We start from the raw sequence: 12,774 nt of genomic DNA, 5'->3' as shown, positions 1-12,774 counted from the left end.
CTTTGTTCGCTTGTGAAAGGTGTGGTTCTTGGCAATATAAATTGCACTTTTATTGTCATAGCACAGCTTTATTGGTTCTCTGATAAACACTCTCATATCTTCCAAAAGGCGTCGAATCCATACAATTTTCATGGTGGTAAATGCCATAGCTCTATATTCGGCTTCAGTGGATGACAGAGAGACCTTATGTTGCTTCTTACATCGCCATGAGATCAAAGACTCACCTAAGAAAACACAAAAGTCAGTGGTGGAGTGACGATTACTAGGGTCACCTTCCCAATCAGAGTCAGTATAAGCAAGTAATTTTAATTCAAAAGAAGAGGATAGGAATACTCCCTTATTCATTATTCCCTTCAAATATCTGATGATGCGAAGGACAACACTCACATGAACGGTTGTAGAAGCGTGCTGAAACTGACTGGCGATGTGTATAGCATGTGACAAATCAGGTTGAGTAATGCTAAGGTACATTAAAGAACCTACCAACTGCCTGTAAGGAGTAGGATCGGTTAGAGGAACATCGTCGTCAATCTTCATTTTTTATCCCACGACTTCAGGAGTTTCGCATACTTTGCCATCAGAAATTCTTGATCTGTTAATAATCTCACAAGCAAGTTTAGACTGAGATAGGAAATAACCACGTTGCGAATAAGCAACCTCAATTCCAAGAAAATATGTCAGAAAACCCAAGTCTGACATCTCAAATTTTGAAGTCAAGACGGACTTAATACCCTTGACTCCTTGAACATCATCACTTGTAATTAGCATGTCATCAACATAGAGTAAAAGTATCACAATCCCTGCATTAGATTTTCTAGTAAATAAAGCAGTGTCAGTATAACATGAGGAAAAACCATTTTTCAGCATTACACTGGTAAACCTGTCATACCAGGCTTTGGGGCCTGTTTCAAACCATAGAGGGCCTTTCGAAGACGAAGAACTTTATCTTTAGGAATCTTCATGCCTGGTGGGGCATCCATATACACTTCTTCGTTAAGATCACCATTTAAAAAAGTATTTTTCACATCCATTTGAAAAATATTCCATTTTTTAATAAATGCAATGGTAATAAGACATCTAACTGTAACCATTCGGGCTACAGGAGTAAAGGTTTCTTCATAATCAATTTCATACTCTTGCCCATACCCTTTTGCAACTAAGCGAGCTTTATACCTCTCCAGAGATCCGTCGCTCTTAGTTTTAACCTTAAAAACCCATCGACAACCTATAGTTTTCTTTCCTATGGGTAGATTTTGGAAATCCCAAGTTTCATCTGTTTTAAGGGCATTAAGTTCATTTTGCATTAGCTTCTTGCCATTCTATACATTTTTTAGCTTCTTCAAAATTCCTTGGCTCAAAATAAGAGTGGATGGCACTGAGACAAGCTCTATATCAGGGTGAGAAAGAATCAAAAGAAACAAAACGAGTTGGAGGTCTCCTATTCCTTTCAGATCTTCGGTGATCGAGAGTAGAAACAAGCTCACTATATTGGTCAATTTCTTCCTTTGCTTTTCCCTCTCTTTGTCATCCTTCTTTTTCTTCTTCTTCTTCATCTTTAGTGCGTCCTTATCCTTATTCCTTTGTGTTTCATCTTCACTATCTGATGGATCAGGCTTCGCATTATAAAATTCCAACGCTTTGTTTCTGTCTTTATCATTCTCAATCTTTATTATATTTTGGTACGTTTCATAACGCTCATATATATCGGACTGGCGGATCACTTCTCCAGTAGTCATCCCCTCGAACGACGGGGCCTTTCTTGTCTTACGAATTTTAGTCATTGTTAAGCTGCACAATACATAAATTTAATCAGATCATTATATGTTACAACCGCCTCCCCAAGTATATATTATTACAAATTATCACATTCGTTACACAATCACCAACATTACAAATTGTCATAATATTTGACTTCATAAGTAAACATCATTGTAAGATTTAGTGAACTTAAGTACAAATTGAGGTAACTTCATAAATACACATTGTTACTGCATCAAACGTATAAATCGTTGTTGCTTCAAACGTGCAAATTGCTACTGATTTAAATGTATAAATCATTCATGCTTCAAACATGCAAATCATTGTAGAAATCACACCCTTCATAAGTACATATCGTTGTAACATTTAAGCTTCATAAGTAAACATCATTATACGATTTAGCAAACTTAAGTACAAATCGTGGTAATTTTATAAATCATAAATCATAAATCATAAATATACATTGCTACTGCTTCAAATGTATAAATCATTACTGCATTCAAACGTACAAATAATTGTAAAAATTTAGCCTTCATAAGAACAATTTGTGCTAACTGTTTTTCAATGCCCAGAAGGTGGATAAATACAAATCAATTTGTTTCAGTATGAAAATAGGTGTTATTTAGCATGAATAGTATAACTAATTGTAAGATTTAGCATTTAGATTTACAAATCGATTTGTTTATATAACAAAACCTTACACGAAACTTACCGAAACGACAAGAGTTTTGGTAATCCAATAGTGAAGGAGAAACACCCAGGAGGTAGTTGTAGCCAATGGTGGCAACGGTGCTCCCACTGTGCAAATGACGGCAAAGGGTGCTCCGCCGACGACAGCAGACGGCGACAAAGGTTGTTCTGGCGGCAACAGACGACGATAAAGGGTGCTTTGGAGACAACAGATGATGACAAAGGGTGCATCGTCATCAAGAGAAAGGATGGATGGTACAAAACTCCGATGGACAGTCATATATGGCAATCTCAGGCAAAGATCCGACTTTCCCCAGCCATCGGAGGTTAGGGGAAATCCTTTGGGCCACTTCTGCAGAAGTACGGATGCGCATCCATTGGGCCTTTGTTTGTCTTTGGGGATTTACTCTCTTGGTCACAGACCGTCCCCTTAGGAAGCGGACTCAGTCAGTCATTCGGGGTATAATAAAATACATATAATGGACCCCCGAATCGATCTCGGTTGTTTCTACGTTTTGCCTTGTGCGTATCCACAACGGCCTGCTCAGTAATGAGACAAGATATAACTTATACACATGATCGTGAGATACGCATGTTGTGACGTGCTTTGTTTGCTTGCTTGTTAGCTCGGTAGTTCGGTATGCTATTCGTTGAGCTAGGTACGCCTGTCGACGCGTTACCCTTGTTGGTTAAACTGCTTACGCAGTTCTTTGCTTAGTAATAACTAGTTTCTCATACTAGTTGATTGTTTATTCTGTGTAGCTTATGAATTGCTTGTGATACAATAGCTTGTGCCTCACGATTAATGTAACTACTTGTCGATGGACTGAGCCATCCTATGGTACTTGTATATGTATTACGAGTGTTGTTATGAATACCTGTCTTATGAAATTGCTTTGCTTGACTGATGGATAGAGTTAGTTACTCTTCACCTATTATATCTGTGGGATTGTTATAATTGTTTGTTTAGCACTTTAATCCTCCTTGCTCTTGTACGTAACTGTTTGCCTTACTAGAGCTTTGCTTACTTCACAACACTTTTGGTTAGATCTGCTAGTCTTGCTTGTTCCTGCTTGAGCTAGCGTTTATCTTGCTTATTGCAGCCTTTGCTCTTTCTTGTCTTTTACACCTCTACTAGTTTGTTGTGAGACTGACCCATTTCATGGGCAGGTGGTGAACAGGTTGAGACAGCTTGCGATGGCACGATGACGCGATGCATTCAAGACAATGCCCTTTCCTGACGTTGCGCTCCTGGGGACTCTTTTGATAGATCTGGTACAAGGTTTCTTTGAAAGCATCTCTTTTGATTAGAACTCTGAATTTCTAAAACTGTATTACCAAAATGTGGTTCTTCTTTTCATTTCAATAAATTTGAACTGCAAATCGGTTTGTAAGGGGGAATTTGCTTTTGGTTGTAATGTGCCCAAGGTCTAGGGACTTGTTGTTTTGAACTTGATCTTCCGCTGAACTTCTGTTTTAAACTCTGATAAATGATTGATTTCAAAGCTTTTCAACCTTTTTCATAAAAGGTTTCAAGTCCACGATTTTGGGGCGTTACACCAATACCCCCTCAGCATTTATGGACCTCATAAATCGGATCTTTAGTTTGTGGTTGGATTCTTTTGTCATCGTGTTCATCGATGATATCCTTATCTACTCGAAGAGCGTGGAGGAGCACTGAGAGCATCTTCGGATCGTATTGCAGACACTGAGAGAACATCAGCTTTATGTTAAGTTCTCAAAGTGCAAGTTCTGGCTCGATAGAGTGATGTTTCTCGGTCATGTGATCTCTCCGAAGGGGCGTTGAGGTCAATCCAGCAAAGGTGGAGGCCATTTTGTCAGGGGAGCAGCCGAAGGCGGTGTCTGACATCAAGAGTTTCTTGGGATTGGCGGGCTACTACCGTCGATTCATCCAGGACTTCTCGCGTATAGCTGCCCCGATGACTTGACTATTGCAGAAGGCGATGAAGTTCGATTGGTCACCTAGGTGTGAGGAAAGCTTTCAAAAGCTGAAGAGGAGGTTGACTACGGCTCCAGTTTTGACATTGCCTTCTGGGACGGGTGGATTCGTAGTGTACAACGATGCTTCAGGGACCGGACTGGGTTGTGTTCCTATGCAGCATGAAAAGGTCATCGCGTACGCTTCTCGTCAGTTAAAGGTGCACAAGAAGAATTACCCCACGCATGACTTGGAGTTAGCGGCAGTGGTCTTCGAGTTGAAGATTTGGCGCCACTACCTTTATGGGGAGCAGTTTCAGGTCCTGTCCGATCACAAGAGCCTCAAGTACATATTCACTCAGCGTGACTTGAATTTGAGGCAACATAAGTGGTTGGAGTTCCTGAAGGACTACGACTTCTCCATCACTTACCATCCTGGTAAGGCGAATATGGTGACGGATGTGCTTAGCAGGAAGGCATCGGTCACGGCGGCCAGTTTGATAGGGCGTAGTTGGGATCTGGTCGAGGAGTTCGTCAGATGGCAGCTTTTGCTAATGACTTAGGGCGCATCCTTTGTGCTAGGCTACAGGCACGGCCAGAGATTTTAGATCGGATCAAGGAGCTTCAGTCAGTCGATCCAAATTTCAAGAGGTTGTGCGTGAGTGCCCAAAAGCCAGAGGCACAGTTTCACTGAGTGGAGGACGGGACCATCATGTTCGGAGACAGATGGTGGGTCCTGAGGGCATTGCAAGAGAAGCTGATAAGTGAAGCCCACAGGTCTAGATATTTCGTTCACCCTGATTACACCAAGATGTTCAAAGATCTTCAGAGGACTTATTGGTGGAATGGGATGAAGCGGGACATCGCAGAGTTTGTGTCTCGGTGCCTCACCTGCCAGTAGGTGAAGATTGAGCACCAGAGACCTGGTAGACTTCTGCAGTTGCTTGATATTTCAGAGTGGAAGTAGGACGATATATCGATGGATTTCATCGTAGGGTTGCCGAGGACCCAACGACAGTACGATGCTATATGGGTGATAGTGGACAGACTGACGAAGAGTGCCCACTTTCTTCCTATCAGGATCAGTCAGAGCTTGGAGAGTTTGGTCGATCTCTACGTGGATGAGATCGTTAGGCTTCATGGGGTGCCACGTTCGATAGTGCCAGATTGAGATCCTTGTTTCATGTCTCGATTCTGGCGCCAGCTTCAGAAGGCCCTTGGCACTAGGGTGGCAATTTCTGACATGACCCGCCAACCCGCTTCTTAGGCGAGTTCGGGTTCGGCTTAAACGGGTTCGTGTCGTAAACGAGTCGACCCGCCTAACCCGTTTATTAAATGGGTCGGGTTCGTGTTAGGGGTATGCCAACCCGTCTAACCCGTTTAATAAACGGGTTAGGCGGGCGGGTCAATCCGTTTACCCGAACCCGACCCACCAACCCATTTACCTTTGGGTCCTTTTTTCTTTTGAATACTTGATTAGGGATTTAGGGTTTCTCTCAGAGAACGTAGGCTAATCCAGCGACGATCTTGCCTTCCTTGTGGGCACTCTTCAGCTTGATCGTCGACGGCGTCCACTCCGTCACCACCACCCTCATCTGACCACCACCACCCGTGGTGTCCTTTCCTTGACCGAGATTGTCGCTAAAGCGCAACTCGAACTCGTCGAAAAATCTGGTGGTAGAGAGGCCGAAGGGTTTCACGGCGATGGTGGTGGTGACCTTCTTCTCCTCTTCGCCATGGCTCGGCTTCGTCCGCTCGTAGGGGGGAGAGCCATTTGGCGCGCATGTACTCGGGCTTCCGCCAGGGTGGGAAGTGGAGCCCCTTCCTCTTCAGCAGCTGCTTTGCGACCTCGGAGACGATGGTGACGATCTGATGGAGTCGGTCGACTTTCCCGACGAAGATGGACGGCAGGGACTGGAGCACTGCCCGGTAGTGGGTCGTCGACCCGTGTACCCATTTACCCGAACCCGACCTGACAACCCACCTGCCAACCCGTTTACCCGACCCCGACCCACCCGCCAACCTGTTTACCCGCTTACCCGAAACCGACCTGACAACCCGCCAACCTGTTTACCCGACCCGTTTATTAACGGGTTAACCGTGTCGTGTCGGGTTAACCGTGTCGTGTCGGGTTACCCGTTTAATAAATGGGGCAGGTTCGTGTTTGCCACAGCCGACCCGTTTAATAAACGGGTCGGGTTCGTGTTGAGGTATGCTGACCCGCCAACCCGTCGTGTCGACCCGCCAACCCGACCCGATTGCCACCCCTACTTGGCACTACCTTGAAGTTCAACACAGCTTTCCATCCACAAATGGACGAACAGTCAGAGTGTACAATCCAGACGCTCAACGACATGTTGAGAGCGTGTGCTTTGGATTGGGCAGGTAATTGGGACAAGCATGTGAAGCTTGCAGAGTTCTCATACAACAACTTTCATGTCAGTATTGGTATGGCTCCGTACGAAACTCTGTATGGCCGACCATGTAGATCCCCCGTGTGCTGGGATGAGGTTGAAGTGAGAGCAGTAGATCGAAAAGAAACGTAGATTTGACGGTAGAAACGACGAATGATCGGAGAATAAACTTTCTTCCTCTCTTTTCCTCTCATTTTCTCTTTTTCTTCTTTTCTTTCTCTCTCTCTCTTTTTCCTTCTCTTTCTCTTTCATTTTTTTTTGATCTATTTATAGAGCTCTAGATGGGCTGAAGAAGAGAGTGTGGCCCCAGCTGGAACTCTCTTCTCTCTTAGAGTTCCAAAAATTTTGAAACTCTCAAAGTGTTGACTTTTCAAATTTAAGTATTTTTTTTATCTTTTTTAAAGCTTATAAGGCATGAACAAGGGCTCTATAAAGAGTCCTAAACTCCCTAAAAATAAATTTCAGAATTAATTAAAATTATTTATTTATTTATTATTTATTAATAAATAAATACCTAGAAGCTTCCAAAAATCATATTATTGAACTAGAACACTTCTAAAGTGATTTTATATGGGTTTAAGGGCTCTACTGATAGTCTAAAACAATTATCAAATTAAATTCTTGGAATTACATTAAATTAATTAATTATTTAATATTAAATAATGAATACATTTTCAGAAGCTTCCAAAAATTATCAAATTAACTTGGGAGGCTTCTTAACATTAATTAACTTAAATTTAAAAGTTTCTAATGAATTTAAAGTTGGAAAAATCGTTGGGCATGGATTTGGATCTAGATCTGGATCCAAGATCCAAATGGATCTTGAGCTGGATCAAATCTAGATTAATATGGGTCTTGGATAGAGTCCAAATCCATATTAATTTGGATCAAATCCATCAGATCCGGTCCGATCCAAGTCCGGATCCGAACCGACAAACTGCTCAATTTTTGAAAAAATGCAATTTTTGGGCCGACCGTAGCCCGAATCAAGAAAAATAAAATATAGTTACGCTCAAAATTTCGAGACGCATCCAACAATATATAACTCGAATTTCGCTTCTGAAATTCGTCCGAAAATAACCTGAATTTTGCTCAAATTTCGCTTGAATTTAAAGGTCAAAATAAAACTTTTTCTCACGTTTCGATTTTCTCATTTACGCCTTGACAATAAGACCTGAGCCCAGCCCAGATTTTAAAGCATTGGCCTAAAATCGAGAATCAAACGAATTTTCTTCTATACTTAGCCAAATCTTTCAAAAAAATTCAAAATGACTGTGAAAATACGTGATATTACATGTGAACTTCCATATTACCGGCTCAAACATGATAGTTTGACCCATTAAGTTTGAAGCCAAGAGAAAAGTGGGAATCGTTTTCCGCCATATGAGAAGCTTATATGAGAGACTTCAAGAGTAGAAGCACTTACCACAACTAGTCTTTAATGCTTACTTAATGTGGTGTGCTTCACTAGGAATGAGTTGCAGAAGCTCTCCATGCCAAAATGTAAGAGTGAAGAACGAGCATGTTATTCGAGGTGGCCACCGAGATGAGGCAACATACATAAGAACTATGCTTTTAGAGACCTTGCGCTGATACCATGTGAAAATGTCTTCAAAGAGACAACATACATAAGAACACTAAGTTCTCAATGAGAAACACATGCACAAAGGCACAATAAGAACACTTGGAACAAATGTGCACAAAGGCACAATACATTCAAGAGATCACAAATGCACGTAGGCATAAAAAATATGAATCTTTATTGTAGTAGTAAGAGAGCTTTTACTAAAAAGCTTAGGAAATAAAAGGAGGTGTACCCCTATTTATAATACAAGAAGGAGACCTTGGAGGGGCTCCATATAGACGTTGAAGCCCCTCCAACGGTCACAATTGTGACCGTTGGAGGGGCCCAACGTCTATATGGTGGGGGCCCCAATGGTTCAAAAAAGAAAAAAAGAAAAAAAAAGAATAAGAAAAAGAAAAAAAGGAAAAAAATACAAGAACAAAAATTACATACATATTCCAAGGGGAATATGCGTAAAATGGAAAATGACAGATTTACCTTTATAGGGTATTACAAGAAATATATATATATATAGGATACATTTTAATACAAATTTCTTGACCCTAGTTCACAAACTTGGTTTGCACCAGAGTTACCAGTCGAGGAAGCGGAAGCGGAAGCGGAAAGCGATACGGGAAGCGGGAGCGGGAAGCGAGGCACTTTCAAAAATTTAGGAAGCGGGGAAACGTGAGACCACTTAGAAGAAAATTCTGAACCGTCTCGAAAGCGACCTAGGAAGCGAACCGGAAGCGAGGGGGAAGCGAAAAAAATGAAAAAATGGGGAAGCGAGGGGGAAGCGTGGGGGAAGCGCGCTTCCCATTTATGGGAAGCGCGTTTCCCATAAAAGGGAAGCGTGCTTCCCAAAAAAGGGGGACGCTTCCCCTCACGCTTCAGAAGCGCGACATTTCGCGCTTCCCCTTTTGCCTAGGCGCTTCCGGTAACTCTGGTTTGCACATTCCAGTTCACAAATTGGCCATGGGTTAGGTCACTATTTTTTGAAACCTAATGTCAGTCACAAAGCCTTTTTTAATATCACAGGAAAAGATTCATATAGGCAACCTTATGCTGAAGGGCTCCTTCTCACCTTTCTCATGATGTGCACATTTGACAATTTTTTTCCTGGCCAAGGAGTTGGTCAAAAAGTTGTTAAGCATTTTAATTTATTAAGACTAATAAAAGCATCTCCATCCACTCTTGAAGACCATGTACTAGTTAAGTCTCATTCACATGAAAGGCATGAACAGCCCCTCACTTTATATAAGAAGGGGTTGTATTTATCTTCTTTGCATCTGAAACTAAACTCACCATGCACAACCTTGTTCATATAATAAACCATTAATTAAGCTATCCAAGTATAGATTTAATACCATAACTGTGGATAATGGAAAAAAAAGTTATACAATACATACATATATGTGTCTGTGCACGTGTGTGTGTGTGTGTGTGTGTGTGAATGTAAGGAAACTGAACCATGCAAACCAAAAACATGGGAGATTTTGTGTGGATGGAGCATTTTCATTTTTTTTATTTTTTTGTATATCTGACCCTGCAGATTTGTTCCATGTGGCCCATTTGTTAGAAAACAATAATTGGATCATGTTTCTTCAATGAAAAAAAAGAACATTTTTTTATGCTTGAATATTTATAGAAGTTCTAAACTATTGGTTCTCAAGCCCTAAAAAAACTTGCTTATATATTGTAACCGGTTCCTACAAAACCAAGCATGTAGATCACATCCATGTAATTAGATTCTTCAAAAAAACAAAAAAAAAACACCAAAAGCCTCGGTGCGCACAAAAGTTCACATATTTCTGGTCCACACAGTTGACTTTATATATATGTATATACTATATATACACACACACACACTAGAATATGAGAACTAGAGTTTGAACTAGGCATTTTTGATGTTTTTTTTTCAAATCTGACCTTGCAGATACGTTCGGCATGGTCCATTTGCTAGGGATCAACTGTTGGATCATGCTTTCTCGGAAAAAAAAACATGATTTTTAGAAGCATGAATATTTACAAAAATTCTGAGCCATCAATTTCATGCCTTAAAAAATCTTGCTAATGCATTGCAATCAGATGATTCAAGAGCCGGTCCCTTCAAAACCAAGCATGTAGATCACATCCGTACGGTCAGATTTAAGGAAAAAAACCATGAAAAGCCCCATTCACACTCTAGTGTGTGTGTGTATGTATGTGTGTATGTATCAGTGTCACCAATATTGCCGATATTTTAAAAATCTCGTGATATTATCTGCAAATCTAGGTTAGCCGATGATATCAACAAAATATCGCTAGGAACAAAAATATCATGATGATATTGCAACATTATGGTGGTATTTTTGAAAAAAAAAAATATTTTATATATTTTAAGCCTAATTTTTTTATTTTTTTGGTTTTTTTTTAAAAGCTTTCAAAGTTATTTCCTTATATTTTTTCAAGAATACCTATTATTTTCTAATATTTCTTATTATTTTTTATATATTTTGTATTATTAAAACTCCAAAGGTTTTTCAACTTTTGAAAATCTGTCCGAGAAATACACTCGCCGAGAAAGTACCTTGAACAATATAGGTGATATATATATATATATATATAAAATATGTGAGTGAGAACAATGTTATACATTATTACTAGTCACCACCATCACATTTATAATATGAATTATTATAGAAATACCATAATGATATCCAAAAAAGATAAAGAAGTTTACATGGACTGGTCTGAGACTAGGTAACCGACTAATGAAACTCGAATCAAAATCTCAAATTGAACTGGGGCAAGGTCACTAAATATTTCTACCCAGGTATACATAACAACTTGGAGAAAGAGACAATCACGTCAAAAGCTTGAAATAAATTGAACAACTCTACCAACCTCTAGCCTTTTACTTGATTACCTTCCAAGAAAGAAAAATGCAGCATACCTTATCAAAATATGTAGCAGGGGGGGGAATGACACCCCCAGCACCCATCACTGGCTCTGCAATGAATGCTGCAATCTGGGTAATGATGAAGCAAATTAGCAAGAGATCAAACTTTGAGGATCTTGGCCAATGTCTCTATTTAAAAAAAAGGGATGAAATGCAATTACTGTCTCTGGTCCCTCCTTCAAGATAAGATTCTCCAAGTTATTTGCTAATCTGGTAGAGAACTCCTCCTCGGATTCACCTATAATATTCAGCTAATCTTATGACATGTTTACACACATAGACAAGTGTCATTGGAAAAATAGTGAAACAAAAAGAGGACAACAATTGTAAAAATGAATACGTCAAGAACCTGGTAAATGGTAGCGCCAGTAATGTGGACAGTCAGTGTGCAAGACAAATGGTGCTGGCAGATCAAACTTTTGATGCAATGCTGGAAGACTATATAAACATTCATAAGTTCATGAATTAGAGCCAGAAGAAAAGGTTGAAAATTAAAGGAAAAGGAGCTACTAATGAAAAGTAGAATTAGTCTACTGTAAATTGCTGATGAAAGAGACAGCACTATGCATAGCTGGAGACTTCCACTGTCTTGTTTGTAGAAGTGGCAGACTTAAAGAGAAAGGAAAGCTTGAGATTGATAAAACTGAAGCTCATTTACATTTTGTAAGATATCAGGAAGAAGAGGAGGTTAAATCAAAAGATTACCCTGAAAGGCTGGCTGATATTAAAGTTGATCCATGGTATCTGAAAGAATCACAAAAAAGCAAAGGAAAAAACCAAAAAATAATCAGATTTTACCTTCACAAATATGAAATTTTGAGAGATGAAAAATCTTAGAAAGTCATGAAATAAAGATTGGAAAGAAAATACGATTTTTGTCGTGCTATGAACTTCTTCTTCTTTGGCCTTCCCAATGCATTGTTGTAGTACCATACCAGCTTTACCTAGAAGTATGTAAAACAGGCTGGTTCAGGCCGAAGTATGAACTTAAAGGTTGAAAAGGAAATCAAACTATAAGCCAAAAGAGCAAAACTGTTTGAAATACTCTGTTAGTGAAAATAGAGGGAAACGCATGTCTGCAAGCAGAATAGTATATGCAAAAATATGCAAAAGAAAACAATCAGATCCTACTACATAATGAATTATAAAACTTAAGATAAATTTGTGTATCAATTGACATGCTTAATTTATGGCAACTAATGCAACTAGCTCTTAGTGGACTTATCCACGAATATTCAGCTTTTTGGACAGAGAAATGATGTTTGTTTAGGCTCTAAACAATGTTTGGTTATTCCCTATAATTGGACACATTTATATTTCATTTATACATACTTGAGTTTATGCTTAACAAAGCAAAGTTTCTTTGTATAAATGATTTATTCTTTCTCTTGAAGAAGGATAAATAACAAGTAAGCCCCAAAGTGGTTTGGCATAGTGGGATGTAATATCTCCTAAATTTTCCCGATATT

At 39.8% G+C, this 12,774-nt stretch overlaps 1 protein-coding gene across 1 annotated transcript in view; it reads right to left on the bottom strand.

The window, feature by feature from the left end:
- Positions 1 to 12,774, bottom strand: part of LOC149834541 (putative gamma-aminobutyrate transaminase 3, mitochondrial) — a 101,223-nt gene that overhangs the window by 56,902 nt on the left and 31,547 nt on the right. Inside the window, exons 7-11 of the mRNA XM_090011471.1 lie at positions 12,176 to 12,249; positions 12,011 to 12,049; positions 11,655 to 11,743; positions 11,467 to 11,543; positions 11,300 to 11,374 (exon numbers count right to left, since the gene is read on the bottom strand). Of these exons, the coding sequence (XP_089867597.1) occupies positions 11,300 to 11,374; positions 11,467 to 11,543; positions 11,655 to 11,743; positions 12,011 to 12,049; positions 12,176 to 12,249 (354 nt within the window). The remainder of the gene's footprint in view (positions 1 to 11,299; positions 11,375 to 11,466; positions 11,544 to 11,654; positions 11,744 to 12,010; positions 12,050 to 12,175; positions 12,250 to 12,774) is intronic.

This window comes from Nuphar pumila, chromosome 6, assembly GCF_984573655.1.
Source record: "Nuphar pumila chromosome 6, dmNupPumi1.hap1.1, whole genome shotgun sequence".
NCBI classification, from domain to species: Eukaryota; Viridiplantae; Streptophyta; class Magnoliopsida; order Nymphaeales; family Nymphaeaceae; genus Nuphar; species Nuphar pumila.
Note: the sequence above shows the minus strand (reverse complement) of the source record. Positions and strands in the feature narration are given on the sequence as shown.